The sequence below is a fragment of the Ptychodera flava genome, chromosome 17, assembly GCF_041260155.1.
Source record: "Ptychodera flava strain L36383 chromosome 17, AS_Pfla_20210202, whole genome shotgun sequence".
Lineage (NCBI taxonomy): Eukaryota > Metazoa > Hemichordata > Enteropneusta > Ptychoderidae > Ptychodera > Ptychodera flava.
The window spans coordinates 13,860,070-13,876,117 of record NC_091944.1 but is presented as its reverse complement, the minus strand read 5'-3'; the positions used below and the strand labels follow the sequence as shown (position 1 = coordinate 13,876,117).

Genomic DNA, 16,048 nt, shown 5'->3' with positions numbered 1-16,048 from the left:
TGCAGTTGGATTTGCAATTTATTTCAACTAAATTGAGTATATGATGCGATGGAACCTGACACGGCTGGACAAAAAAAGGGAAAAAAAATAAAATCAAATTCAACAGATGATCAAAATTCAGTTTGTAGAAGCCTTGGGGAGGGGGAGAGGAGGTTTTAGCATGTCATCATCTTGATTTATAAACTGTGTTACCAAAGTCACAAGGAAGATTTGAACAATGGGACAATTAAAATACATGTCACGCAACAGGGACAATAACAGTTTGATTCAGTTTCACACCTCTGGCCTGGCCACCTTTGTTCATAGAATCGGTATGCAACATCCTAATCCAAGTTTTTCATTCATAAGCGACCATCAAAGTGGTGGATTCACAGGCCAATCTGTCCATAGTATTTCAATTGTAGTCATTTCCTAATATTAAAATATTTTCTCAAATGAAAATCAAAGCCGGCCCTCCATGAATGAAGCGTTTTCCCCCGGTATCAACTCTCTTGTTATTTTGTCTGTAAATGTACAATCTATTTACGTTTGGATTTGTTTTTGTCTTTTGCTCGGCGGGAGCAAGAGAGCAAGTTTCAGTTTGTAAGCTCCAAAAACACCAGTTCTCAGCACCAGTCATTTTTGTTTTAGGAGTACTCTGGTTATTCAAAGGAAATCCAAACATGGTCTTGAGCATGTATGTTGTCCTGTCTTTAAGATATCAGTCTTCCCACCTCCGTCATGTGAACAAGAGGAGGGAGGCGCTGCCTTCCTTGCCACGATGTGAATAGTTTTTAAGTCTTTTTCGTTATGTCTCAAGGTGGTTAGGCAATGCACATACAAAGATCAGTTCAGTTAGGCAAGTTGGACCTAACTCGCACAGTTAGGCAAGTCAAGACCCAAACTCTTGTGTTCCTATAGTTTTGTTTCGGAGAGTGTCTTCTGCGTAATGTATATGCAAGTTCCTTCATATTCCCTATGTTTCGACAAGAGCAAAAAGTTCGTTTCCTTGCCAGAGCTCTCGGTGATGAATTCTGCGGTGTTTAGGCGATTCCTGGCTGTCCAAGTGGATTGGTCGATACCAGACGAAGCTGCTCCACACTCCCAAAACTGATGTAAAAATATGCCATTCGATAGCAATTCCAATTTTTTTTAGTTTTCTAAAGAGATTCAGAGCTATTGGGATAGACAGATAATACGATGATCATAACCATAGTTTCAAAGTGCACACTATAATATTCCAGCTATGGCGTAAAATAGCACTGTGGGCTACTGCAGCCTGCAAGTACACTAAAATACACAGAATTTAACAAAGTCTGTCTTGTTCAATCAAGTTTTGTTTTGAAGTCAACTTTTTTTGTCGTCAGAAGCTTTCACACAATCCTAATCAGGTCTGTTTAGGGTCCTATCACTGTTCGAAGGGAAAAAAATCCAGAAGATTGGTTCTACAGTTTTATTTTAAAGATAATTTTAAGCGTTTTCCTTCAATAGGCACAATCATCATACTAAGTTCCACTTGTTTTCCTTTGGTTAAAATATGCCATTGTTCCTCTCTTCAAGTTTAGTTTCTGTCATTTGGTTTCTTGACCTGAAAGAAAATTTGTTTCAAAAGTTAGCTGCTGGAACACCTACAAACAACGAACCGAATCAACAGTCACCATTGCTGTTCAATGTGCTGAACACTATTAGGTCGATAATTTCTCTTCAAGATGACGTACATCTTGAAGAAAAACAAGAACTGGGAATCGATGAAGTATTGGGTACGTTTAGCAAAAACACTGATCAATATAATACAAACCGAAATGGTTTCTTTGAAATACAGGAAGCTATGCGAAGGTCATTTGAAGGATACAAAATTTGCATACATGTCAGTAGGTTTCATTAGAGCTTGCCTACGGATTATCCCTTCACTTGAATAAATCTATTTGTGAACCCCTTGGAATAAATAATCAGAGTATCATTTTTATGCAATACAGTCACTCTGAGGCTAAACTGCTACAAAGCAAGTATCCCTGACTTCATCTTATACTCAATGTACAACAATAATACATGACCAAAGACAAATACTATGAATTATATTCTTTATTGTATACTATGATTCATGTATTCTCATTTTTAACACTACTTCAGACTGTAAGAATGATTTTCAAAATCTGGAGGGCTTTGCTAGCAAAAGGGCAGCTTCAAGATCCTTATTTATACAAAATTATTATATTATTTTCTTCAGAAAACAATCCCAGGGGACCTCACAATGATTGGCTGTGGTTAAGAGAATATTGATCTCACTATATGCCCTGTAAAACATGTCTGACATATCTCATCCTTGAGTCGAGCAGTTTAACGACTCTGTGTTTCATTACATCAGTGCAACTGAGGTGATTCCAAGGACACATGCACAAGGTGACACTCCCACACAACATACACACACATAAAATTGCGAGCTGTTGCCGGCAGCAAAACTAATTTTTTAAAGTAATTTTTAAAGACATTTTCATTTTTAAAAGGACACTTGCCAAACTGATGGGCTACTGATGGACTGCTGCGCAAAGCAAATGATTCCAGCCAGCTATTCTGACCATCAAATTTGTCCCCTACATAGATGGGGCACACACCTCCCAGTTTATCACTTTACCTGGCTAACTATAAATCACAACATGCAATCCATCATGGTTTCCTTTGTTGATCTTCTTGAAGAAATTTCTATTCTAAAATTACAATTAAAATATTTTGGTGAAATCTGCACATTTTGGAGGCACTGATACCATTGATTTGATGGTTCCTCAATACCAAGATCTGAATGAGTGGCAATGTAATTTTACTCATAACTATTCACTCTTACTCATAATCATTAACCCTTTGAGTGCTGCAATTTTTCCCAACAAAATTATAGTGTGCAACATTTTGCCACTTTTGTGAATTTTTCTGTAATTTTTTGACAATTTTAGACCAAAAGAACATCACATTTTATTGGCTTCAGATTTTCATCAAAATTTAGCAAAATTTAGAAAAAAGTTGCCTGGTGTATATTTTGATATAGGTGCCAAAATGGACTTTGGCGCTCAAGGGGTTAACGAATCAGTCACAACTCATCCATTGAAATCCCTGTCTACCACATTTCGTAACTTCATACCCTCCGAAACACATGCATACACAAAAGTTCAACCTATAAATGTAAAGCTAACATCAATAAACTGTGATAGAATCATTTATCATACACCACATGTGACTGCAATCATTTTACAAAATAATGATTGACCATAATGAGATTATGGGATTTAATACATCACAACTATTTTCATTGCTAGCTTGACTGGATGAGAAATGAACTTTCTTGTGAAATGGGCATATTTCCCATATTTTGTCACGCAAAAGATGAAAGCAAGTATACTCTGAAAAAAAAATTTTCTTTAAATGCAGTGGAAATTTCTAGAAATTATTACATAAATTTGTGATTGACTAACTTTCTCATACATACATTTTTATTTCTGTTCTTCATTGTGTTAAAGGAAGACTATCTACAACTGAAAAAAATAAATCATACACATAGATTGGATAACATACATTGGCCTAACAGGCTGTTTTCAGCAATACCTGTAAAACTCAATTATCTGGTGTCATCTGTTTGAAAATTCAATAAGCCATTGAAATATAAGCACAAAGCATGTGACATTAGGCAATGGTGTCTTTATTGCTATGGCAATGAACTTTTGCAACGATATATGAGGGCAACTGATCGATGTCTGGTCACTCACTGCATGTGTAATTTCCTCAAACTGAAAATGTGTTTCAATAGAGCTGTCAATATTACCTCGGGTTTCAGAAAGTGAAATATGCAATTACAGCAAAGCGTGACAGCAATACTGAGGAAGGCGTAAATCTGCGATAATACATGGAAATTCTCTCAAATCTACAAGTATGATTCTAGATTAAACTTAATGCTTGGGCTGGACATATCAATCAACACGAACTTAGTGCAATATGATCTGATTGCAATAATCGCCTTTACAAATTTAGACAAACTAAACTGAATGCAGGAGGAAGTTGAAGCTGGAAATGTGCAATGGTTGATGATAGATACGGATACACAAGTGAAAATGCCTGTCAAGAGTTTATAATGTGAAAGTCAACTTTATCATTTTACCTTTCTGGTTTGATCCTCTTCCTGACGTTTCTCATAGTGGCCAAAGTCGTCAAAGATGGATGTTGTATGACGGTAGTTGTGCATGATCTTCAACACCTGTTTACCCTTTTCGATTGGAACCTCCTGTGTGTCACGCGAATTAGTCACAGGTTTATTTTCATTGTTTTCCAAGCGGATGTGACGCAGTTGACTGTTCGGGACATCCTTCACATAAATCCATTTGACTTCGAATCTTCCCTTCCACTTGTCCTGAGCCCACACGCCGGTCGTCACATTGTAGTCCACCTCTGACATCATTTGAGCCATGCCACAGAAGTGACCGCTGCCGTTGACACTGAAATACAAGTACACCGGTCCTTTGCCCTGGCGTTCACGGAACGCAGCATCAAGACGTTTGTTGCCATGTTCTGTACTGCACCAGATACTGTACTTAATCGATCGATGGATATCATCCTCAGAGTAACTCTTGATGATGAAAAAGCGAGCTCCCTTAGCATTCATGTTGAAGTTTGACGGATTATACTCGTTCGCCGATCGCAGTTTCTCAAGAACCGGGTGGTTTGGCACCACGGCCGCATTGTTACTCGCCGCGGGTGCAGAGATCGGAGCAAGTCCAGCATTGCTTGAGGGTGGTGGATTGTTGTTAAAGTTCGCATCTCCTCGACTACGTTGTTGAGTCCAGCGTTGTTGTTGAGCCTGAGGATGCTGCTGGGGAGGTGGAGGAGCTTGCTGGGGGGCGGGTGCAGGTTTTGCAGCACTCTTTGCACCGCCATTCCAAGTTCCAATATCCATGGTATGTTTCATAGGAGGCAACTGTGCCGGAACAGGCGCATGAGAAGCACTTTTTGGTTTTAACTTAGGTTGAGGTTTAGCCGGCTTGCTTGCAATAGAAGCCCACGACACAGGCTTACTTGGAGTGCTCACTGGTGCTGGGGCAGAACTGACAGCAGCTGAAGTGGTTGTTGCTGTTTGGGAAGTCTGAGGCTGAGATTTCACAGCGTCCGAATCAACCGAACTGTCTCCTGCAGAACCAGTGCTTCCAGACGCGTTGCTGTGTTTCGGATCAGATCCTATATTCAGTCCAGAAATACCTTGCTCGACAGTCTTCATTCCGGCGGGTTTCCCGTCACCACCGTCCATACCGTTCATATCCTGGTATCGTTGGCTTGTACCCATGGCGGTTCCTGAATAGCGAGAATAGTCATACGAATAGGAGCTTTGTCCCTGACCAGCATTACGTTGATTTCCTTGTCCCTGGGGCTGGCTATTGTTGCCCCACGCAGAAAAGTCTGCACTACCAGGAAAGAAATTAAATCCAGACTGGTTCAAATACGGAGGGGTTGTCCCAGGCTGACTATAAAAATTATCCTGCAAGTAATTTCCACTGTCCCCGGGTGCGCCATATCCATAGAAATTGAAGTTGTCTCCTGTCGACCAAGTGCTCTCTCCACCAGTGTTCAAATAGGGAAACGGCATGGAGGAATAATAACTTGGCATGTAACCTGATGGGTCAGATGGAGGTGCCATGTTGGGTCCAGAGTTATAAGCCTGTCAGTGCCAACACAACGCAGCCAAGGAAAGAAACCAGAAACAGTATATTAGTAGATGGTATTGGTGTAACACATACATGGAACTTGTCATTTTGTAGAAATAAATGTGTACATGATCTGTCAGTTATCACCACCAGCCCTGTCTAGTAATCGATGACTCAAAAAAAATATCCTCATGTAAATGATAGTGACATAGTGAAAAGGATGATTGAATATGGTTACATAGGTTTATTTACTTACTAAAATTTCCCTTAGCTAATCTACTTCCTCATTCAGGGATGTTAACTCTATCTTAACATGCTATATTGGGTGCAAGTCTAGGGTAATCATATTTAAAGTGACCCAACATTGGAATCTAACAACAGGAAAGGATAAACCCCTTCATTTACAAAGTATTTTTCCTTTTTGCCATGTGTTCTATGTCTCTCTTGAAAATAAATATGAGGACTTATGGTGTTAAATAGGAAGGAAAACAAAAACAGCAGTCTTGAATCTTATAAATAGTCTAGTATCAAATCACGACAGAGAGACATTCCAAAAAGACGCAAATCTTCCTTTCTGAATATACCGTCATATATTGTGACCTGATAATAAAAATAGCCATATGGCAAATAAATGTGACAAAACAAACTTTTGTAAAAAAAATGAAAAAAAAACACGTCGATACTAGTACATTCATTACTAATGAAGAACACAGTGAATTTTTTGCCCACTTTTTCTCTTTTTATAGTTACACAAGAACTGAAACTGACAGGATGCAATATGACCTTTGACCTGTCAGGGTGTGGTCAAATTTGATTTTATAATTATTCGTTGTGTGGCTTCCGTGTATGTTTTAACATTTGAAATCAGATAGCTGTATATATTTTCACGCTATGTATGTACTGGAAAACCAGAATTTTGCAGTACTAATGATTCTGATTGACTTAAATTTTTCGACCTACTTGAATTGCTTGACCCTTATTCATGTCAAAAATATCAATTTCACAGATGCCATACCCGCTCTTTTAAAATCTCTTCACGTCTGTGTGAATTATCTAGTTTTGAACAGTAATCGAAAAGACCACTATACAAAGCAACAATTTAAATCTGGGTCAGACTTTGCTGAACAAACTCCAACAACATTTGCAGTTTCAAAAGTATTTGATAGGCATGCCCAATGCTCATAAATTTTCTTTTTATTTGACATATTTCACAATCAAGGTCTCCTTGCACAGAAAACCTGTCATTTCTCAAGCACAGCAACTATACAAAACTTTCTGCTACCGCATAGACATGGATTATTGTGTACCTCTGAGAACATTTTGTGTTATTTTTAAGTCTCCTGTATTGTCGCCACACCACTGTAAGTTTCTGTGAGCTTTCCATTAGGCATTGTCATTCACTGAACACAGAATACAAAAGGTACTTCATTCACAACCAACCACTCAGTACAATACCAACTTGCTTTGTTCCCAAAACATGATTTACATGTTACACAAGAAACCTCTCACTATTTGTCCCGCAACCATCGCCCATGCATAATCTTCTTTCTATTTGTGTAGAAGCTCTTTGCCATTCCTGTAAAGTACTCAAAGAGTTCTACCACTTGCTGGATAAATTTGTCCACTGTGCAATCACACATTCAGCTGTATCGGCTTGCTTGTGACGAAAAGAAGTTACAACTTATACAAGTGGTATTTCACATGTAATGTGCTCAATAAACTATCACTTTTTTGGCAAGATATGGACAAATATGAACTCCAACATATGCTACTGTCAGGCAAAGTCTTTATTAATTTGAACATGCCGATTTGTCTATTTGACAGCACGTCCTCATTAATTTGAAAATGCCGATTTGTCTATTTGACAGCACGTCCGCGTTAAGAATAACATTCAGGCACGGTCCCTCCACAAAAGGACCGTGATTCAGGCCACTATCTTTCCTTGTGTACATAATTGAGGGTCACCTGCAGAGGGGAATTATGGGTATCTCGCATTATGCACTCCGTTGAAAGGGTGTACACGCATGCCAGGACAGAAGCCATTATGGGTGCCCTTGTATTGTTGACCATAAAATGACCAATTTGACCTCTTGATCGATAACAACACATTCCGTTACAGGAATCCAGAGTCCAAAGGGATTTAATATTAACCAGCCAGGGGATAAGCTTGTCACATATTGGACGTCAGCTTCCGAAAAGTCAGGTGTTTTCATACGTAAATATGGACAAAAAAATTTGGCAAATATTCCTACATAAAATGAACGGAAAAGCCAGGGTGGAGAATAGTGTGTTGTGGTAAAATACTGAGCATGTTAGTTTTGTAAAGATCTTTCAGGTAGTTTTGTAAAGATCTTTCATACACAAGGCAATGTTATGGTCTATCCAATTTCCACAAACTTATGGCAACAAGCCACATTTGAGAAATTCACAAATCCCTATAATTATGAACTCCACAAACCTCTTTAAATCATCCCTTACACACGAGAAAGTGATGACTGACAAAACTAAATGTTGTCTATAACACAACTGTGTAGGGCAAGGATATACAGACCAGCTGTTACAGATTGAAATATGATAACCACCCAAAAAACGCATCTATGTTAGATATGATTTCCAGTTCTCAAAATCTGTTCCATCTGAGTTACAAAACTCCTTCTGTCATGTACCATTTTTGAATTTTTGGTCTTGTCATAAACAGTTACATGTTCACTCAAGTACAAAAATGGCAGTTTCCTTTACTACCAATAATCTGTTTTTGTCGTTCAAGTTTTGTTCCTGTTGTGAAATCACATCACACTTCTCTTCCCATGCATGCCCCACCCCTTCAATGTGTCAACATCAAATCCATTCTGAATCATGGGTTATTAAGGTCTTGAAAACAAGACAGTAGATCTTTTGAGCTCCTATCTCAGCTCCAGGTTTTGACCTTGTAAAGAGTTATTGCACTTCTACAGAGTAGCATGCAGTGTAACATGAGTCTCGAAGAAAGCAAGGCAGTTGCTGGGTAGCACAGCTACTTCAACAGAGTACGAGGGCCAGCCAGAGGGCCATGATCATTGGAGAGGTCTGTCATCATGAAAACTGATCCATTTGGGTGTCAGAGTTGTCAAGCTACATCAACAACCACTGATTTGCATACCAAGGCAGACATTCACTACAGTTTATGAGATTCGGTCAGAGTACCATCTGGGTGTCCTTGACTGTACTTGAAAGGGGGGGGGGGGGGGTATAATTTTACATCACTGGCTGAAGGTCTGATAGCTGGGATCACCCTCTCAGCTTAGTTTTCAAGAAAATACTGTTTTTGACAAACAAGAAGTGTTGAAAGAAAATAAATATACGATTAATATATCATTTGATAATGATACTTTCACACTGTGTACCTTGGACTCGTACCAGCACAGAAGTAATACTGTACATTTTGTGTAGTGGATCTCATCAAATATTTAGACATGGGTGAAGTTTTGATTGAAACCAAAATCCTGGTTTAGATTTGTCTGAACATTTGCAGATCATTTTCATTCACAGCAAATCAGTGGAAGTTAAATTAACCATATTTACAATAATTTCACCTAGTATTATCGTAGGCAGCTGGTGTAGTATACATACAGAAAGGTTACACTAACTTTGTGTAAAAGTTTTGAGGGTAAATGTCTGAACTTTTGATTGAAGTGTAAATATAATTCCACTTATATATCATTACAATTTGGCAGTGTTTACACTTTTAACATTTTTCATTGAAAACAGAACTGCTATGTGATAAGATGTTTTTAACTACCTCTAAAATTTGTAAAAGATCGTTTGATTGGCATGCAGCAGCTATTAAAAGCTATGGGCTCACTTCCAAAGATAAACTGGGCAATCACATTCTTTCTCGGCAACGCAAGCATTTATGAACAGCTAGATCAAAGTGAAATCACAATGTACAGATTTGGAAGCCGATACCATTGTTTTCATTTGCAAGGCATACGAAACAAAATACACACAAAACAAGCATTTGAAAACAACCTCAAAGATCATATCACACCAAGTCCATCAGTTCACCTTGAAAATAATTTAATTTCACAATTACTATACAGAGTAACCTTGTTCACAATTTTCTTTTAAAAGACAGGACAACACAGTCTTCTTGATCTCAGAATCCACCTTTTTGCCAATCAAACAAGATTTAACTGACCACCACGCTCTGAACATCCTCAGCAAATGAATCCACTGATTTCCTAAATTTCCCAGTAGTTGCTGACAGTCTGTTTTTGTAAGTGCACAAGGTTGCAATGACCTTTGCACATGCTGATTTATAGTTATATCAGGTTAATAATAAATAAAGACAAAAGATACCAATATTTGATGTGTGCATAAATTATTTTAAGAATTTGTCTTCCCTCTAATATTATCACCAGGAGGGGAAATCTTTACTAAAATTTCAAATATTACCTTCACTTGAGAAGATATAATCTTGCACTGAATTTATGAGCACAACCCATCCACGATTGAACCAAAGACAGGAAAATAATTAACATCTGATAAAATCCAGTTTTGTAAGCAACAAAGTTATCATTACGCCATATTCACAGAAAGGAATTGCAACATCATAAACTCAACTGTTTCGAAACCAGCACATGGATTTTCTTTTGTAACACATACCCTTGTGGTTTGGGAACACTATATACCACACAAAATAACTACCACTTGTAAATATAACTAAACCAATCTGACTTCAGTCAAAACTAAACACTTATTTAACAATGTTGGTTGAATCTAAGTCGGAAAAACTGTACCGCTTTCCTCAACATTTTCAAAGAAAATTAGCCAAGTATTCAATATGTTATAGACTGTGGCATACCATATACGATGCCGTGCACGCCTGACCGACCAACAGAAGCCCTGACATATGGAACGATTGATAACTTTTGTAAACCACCATGAAATATCAAATATGATTGGGAGTGTGAAAGATTTTTATTTGAGAACAAAGTTGAAAATTCTTCACACATTTAGGTACTAAAATTGTCCTAGTCGTGCAACTTTTGAGCTCGCTCAAATCTTTTATAGTAAGAATACACCTATTTGGGACGAGGACAAGTAACAGAGTTCCCGTCCCGGATCACGCATATCGAGTATTCAAAATCCCGCATATGCGGATGTCTCAGCTAGTTTCGACAAACAAAGAGCGGCCGGTAATCTTCCTGTTTGAGTATCCTCGCTCACGCAAACCTACTATATCATAATTTAGGGATATTTTCCGCATTTTCTACCACGACTCTGGGCGTCACATTTGGTTTTATCTGTACTATTGTTGTGGATGAATTAAAAAAAAAACGCGGCAAGTCCTGTCCACGCCTAACAGTGCCGCTGGATGTCACAATCCCGGGGCAAATAGTGTGAGCTGGAAAATTGTAGACGCACATATGGCACACAAACCTGGCTGGTCTGATTATTCTGCAAATATGCGTCGAAGTCTTCGTCGGTCACAGTCTCTTTCTGATTTAAGGGACCATTTTGAACTGAAAAATGGAATAGGAAACAATGGTCATTCACTCGGTATGTGTATGTAAATCTTCGCGACTTCTCAACTTGCCGTGCTGTGCACATGCACACACGCATACGTCAAATTGTCGGCCGGTTCCACGCACTTCTTGCAAGAATAACATTGCAAACGAGCAGAAATTGACGGGTACTTACCGCGATTCGACTGCCCTTTAGGTCGCTGCTTGAAATTCGACGGTTGACAAGCGTGAAAGAGAAAAAGAAAAACCCGGAAAATTAGCAAATATTTCGAAGGGAGAGACCTTGTTGGTAACGACAGAAGCCCTATTGAAAAATACACCCAGCGGAACTTTACCTGATCTACACTTGCAGACATCGCACGATTTGTCGATAAAGAATGAAATGTCCAATACAAAAATAGCCTAAAATCAAACTTAAAGAACCAAGAATGTCCTCAAATGTGTAACCTGTTGCTGAAAAGCCGTTTCAATGGTTAATTTCAGCGGTAAAATTCACGAATTTTGCGCTGCGTGACACTGGCAAACAATGGCGGCCGACATGTGCCTCGCTCCCGCTCACGTCACGTGATCTTTCCTGACGTCAGCACTTCTATTTATGGTGGTTGCCGGATAAGGATGGTACGACCTTCGAACCGAGCAAATTGCCATTGCCTGTAGCATTCACACTCACCAGCTCACAGGCACTTGTAAAATTGCTGGAATTAGCAGTCGCGGGCAGAAATCTGCAGCGCGAGGCCGAGTCTTAGGGTCGGACCATTTCCTATAATACAGGGGTGGGATGGGTCGGAGGTTGATTTGATTTGATTTGATTTGATATTATTAGGCAAATATTCAGGAAAACGATAAAATATAAAATGTTAAAGTAAATACACAAAAATACAAAATAAAATAACACCAAGCACAATAAAAAATGTTACAATAAAAGAAACGCCACTGAATATTACTTGCCGAGGATTGCAAAAAAAAAAAGTTAAAAACTTATTTCCATTGTGGTCCTCAAAAGAAAACACAAAAATCACATGAAGACAGTGTCACTCCGAATATCAAATAAATAACAAAATGGAACCACCAGACAAACAAACTGTACAAACTGAGGTTGAATATTTTTTGGAAAAAAATCCCGACAGACGTCAATAAATCCATCAGAATATACCGTTTTTGGCACATATTTTTAAACTTTCAGTTAAACTTAGCCTTTCGAGCATACTTTTTGCCTGTATCATATATTCTGGGTTTCCATGGCCAAGTGGGGACTACAAGTGCCAAGTGTCCTTTTTTACATAGCTCAACAGAGTACAATCACGAGCAGTAAATATAGATACGGGCAGCTCCGAAATTTATTTTATACAGGTCCGGCCTCAACTAGTTACCTCCTCCCACTATGCTTACAGCCGTCTGAAATGTTCAGGGACTGTCCAGAGAATGTTAACACAAATGTGTTTGTTGATGACATGTGTGTTTGTTGATGGGCGCGTTCAGTCATTACGGACGGTAAAATCCGAGGGGCGGGGTGGGGGTCATAGTCACCTTAAATTTGAAACCTCCTGCAAGTGGGACCGGGCGAGGTCATGTATTTTAAATTTGAAAACTGCAAGTGGGACCGGGCGAGGTCATATATTTCTCAAACAGAACGGGGGGGGGGGGGGGTCACTTGATCTTCATAAGTATCTATCCCGTTAAAAAAACATTTCAGTGTAAAAAAGTATTCTGGGAGATAAAAATGACTCTTTGAATAATATCGTTCTCTGAAGTCATTTCACTGTAAATCTGAATAAAAGTATATATATATTATCTATCACACGACCATCTTGCCTTGGCAACTCTATACAGGCTTGTCGTCTTGTAAATTGAGCTCGCAGAGGGCAATGAACAGTGCTATAAGCCTTTGGCTGAGGTAAAGGCAATGATTAAGTGTAAGTTACCGCTGAAACCTGACATACATTGAAAAGGTCCCCTTGTGCTGTTGAAAGTGCATAGCACTACTGTTGATGTCTGACCAGTTTTCGGGAAAGAGGTGTACAAAACTTATCTGGATCAATAAACACAAAGGCTTGTAAATGAAAAGTTTCAATGTCTTAAATTTGTTTATGCCATTTAGCAATTAGGAAGAAATACATAAATAGGGGGCCTATACCTTCTTGTATTATAACTTTTAAAATAAAATATAAAATATGTGCATATACTAAATAGCAAAGTATCCTCAGCCTTCAGGTAGCATTATGGTGTCATGGCTAGAGTATTCCACTCGAGAGCATGTCCTTGCTCAAGCACTTTTACCGTAGCTCACCTTGCTTCTCCTTACCCCGGGAGCGATGGTTACCTGGGCCTGGAAATGGCTATTTGACCCCTTCGTGACCTTACATCCTGGCATTTCTGGTGATATGAGGGAATTCTAAATGCAACATTTACCTCTGAAAAAAAGCATCTAAGTGAAAATGTATAATTTTCCTTGGAAAAGAGGCCAGGTGGAAATGTGGTTGAATATTTCAGAGTTTTCAATCGACCTGGTAGACGCATATCAACAGAAATACCAGGATGTGTAGTCCAAGAAGGAGTCACGGAAATGGCCGTATAGGTTTTGGTTCAATACCTGTTTAGAAGTACACGATATGTACATTATATGTACAAGAATTGAACAAATAATAGACTTTCTCCAAGTCAATATGTGCATATATACACTGTAAATATCAAAACAGAACAGCAGACTTTCACGTTAAAAGTAGCCTGTCGCATAGATCTTTGGCTGAACGCGATGGCCCATGTCAGGCTGAACGCGATGGCCCACGTCACACCAGCCAGTAACTGCTGCCGAGAAACCGGGGCCAGTCGAAATAAATATTTAATTCATCACAATCTGTCAAACAAAGGGAACAAAGGAGACACAATCAATGCAGTTACCTGTGATGTACTCAGGAGGGAATAGAAAAACACGGAAACTCAGAGAAAGACCATAAATTATTTGGAAACTGTTCAAAATACAGATCCATGAGATTGGCAGCAGCACAAGTCTGATGAAGAACTGTTTGAACCTTCCGAGACACAGTATACAGTGTATACGAGATCTGGAAGAAGAGCAGGATCTTGGAAAAAAACTCTCTTTTCCACTGATGTTATATTGTATCTATTCACCGGTAATGGCCAGTGTTATCATTCAAAATTGGATCAGCAATGGGGGGAAGGTGGGAGAGGTCATGAAATTGTTGTCATACTAAAATGGAGGGTCATATGGGGGGGGGGTAATGGGTACAGGGGTTCACTTATTTTGACTGATGCACAGGAAGAATTTGCCGACTCACCCCAGGCCATAAAGCTGAACGCCCTCTAAGCTTAAATTGTGGTCATTTACACGATGACTGTAAACAATGATGGTATTGGGAAGCCAGATGATGGATATTCAGCAGGCATAAGAACAGAAAACTGAAAAAAATTGAACAAAAATAATGCCCAGTGGATCACACATAAAAAGAATGAAACCGTCATCAATCTTTCAGACCCCAAGGAAAATAAATGATGCTTCACCCCTCAGTGGCAGTGTAGATAAAGAGTAATTATTTGTACTGGCTATATTAAGATCAGCAGCCTTCGGCTTCGCCTATAGGTTTCTGTCACCAACTGCTCGTCCTAGAATGTTACAAGTGCCTGTGGTAGCCACGTACTAAAAGTAACAGAAGATGACATCTAATGAACCGGTCGACCGCTAACCAAGGAAGGAAAGATAATAAAAGTAATCGTTTACACTGAAAATCCCCTTTCACTTCCTATCAAGCAACAAAAAAGTTGACCAGAACTTCTCCTATGTTTGCCTTTGGATAAACTCCGGATACTTTTTTGCCAGATATCAGTTGCCTTTTTCACACATTGTATGACCAGCGCGCGCAGTCAAAAACACAATTTCTCTCTCTTACTGGACGGTAGGTTAATCATAAAATATATATTACCATTTGACAGTGGTATTTACGAGCACCTGTACGGTCAATAGTCGCTGCCATGTTTTTAAAACCAATCACTATAAAATGCACTGCTACACAGATGAACTACTGACTCTAATTTACAGTCTAGTTGAAAAACTGTCTGATATTATTATGATTTTTTTTTTTAAATTCAAGCATTTGGAACACTGGTGCATGACTGTCTGCAATTCATCAAGACAAATAAAGTCACGGTGACTGTGACTGTTCAATATATTTTTATACACCCATTGCAACACAAATGGTTCAAGCTGTTCTTGACAACCTGCACCCGCATACGTAGGAGACAAACTTTTTTATATGTCCGCTAACGAGACAAATGGCTGGCCAAACATACATGATATTTATTATCAATTTTTCCTTTAAAATTTATCCGGTAAAATAATCAAGTGAAAGCTAGTATTGTTATCGCCCTCTTTGTATTGGGTGTTTTGTCAGTCTGATGTAAAAGCGAAACACACGCTTATTTATCAGAGTTTTTCCTGCGTTTGTAATTTGTTTATTTATTTTTGTTTATCGATTGTACTCAATTTGCCAATTCAAATACGCGTGGCGAAATAATCAAAGCAGTTCACTTCATGTTTTGTAAGTTTTTGGACTTTGTATAGCCGGTTCTTCCACTAGATAATGATTAATAAAATCATGATTCCTTAAAAACACTTATGATTTATTACCTGAACGTATTATACCCCACGAATTATTTTCCGTTAAATGCAATCAGAGACACGGCCAGTGATCTTTCCCGTTACAAAATATATCATGTGGGTCGAAGAAAGACTAGCTGGTTTTCCAACCAACGGCGATGATCAGATTCCCTAGGGAAAACGGGTTGTGCCTCGGAGACAGATATTCGGACTCTCAAACTTTTACAATTCTTTCTGGTAAGAAATAGTTTCACCGTCTTGGTTTTTTGAAAATC

The 16,048-nt window shown here is 38.8% G+C and overlaps 1 protein-coding gene across 4 annotated transcripts; it reads right to left on the bottom strand.

Annotated features, from left to right (window-relative positions):
* On the bottom strand, window positions 1-11,758 carry LOC139115509 (YTH domain-containing family protein 3-like). Of its 4 annotated transcripts, none has more exons than XM_070677648.1 (6): window positions 11,497-11,743; window positions 11,337-11,364; window positions 11,076-11,158; window positions 4,121-5,668; window positions 3,455-3,500; window positions 1-1,567 (listed from the first exon to the last, which is right to left on the bottom strand). In XM_070677648.1, the coding sequence occupies exons 1-5, from the start codon at window positions 11,515-11,517 to the stop codon at window positions 3,495-3,497; spliced, it is 1,686 nt and encodes a 561-aa protein (XP_070533749.1). In that variant the 5' UTR covers window positions 11,518-11,743; the 3' UTR covers window positions 1-1,567; window positions 3,455-3,494. The 4 variants fall into 4 exon arrangements, with proteins under 4 accessions (XP_070533749.1, XP_070533750.1, XP_070533747.1 ...); XM_070677649.1 differs by having other exon boundaries at window positions 11,337-11,361; window positions 11,497-11,734; XM_070677646.1 differs by lacking the exon at window positions 3,455-3,500 and having other exon boundaries at window positions 11,497-11,758.
* Window positions 11,759-16,048: the final 4,290 nt, after the last annotated feature.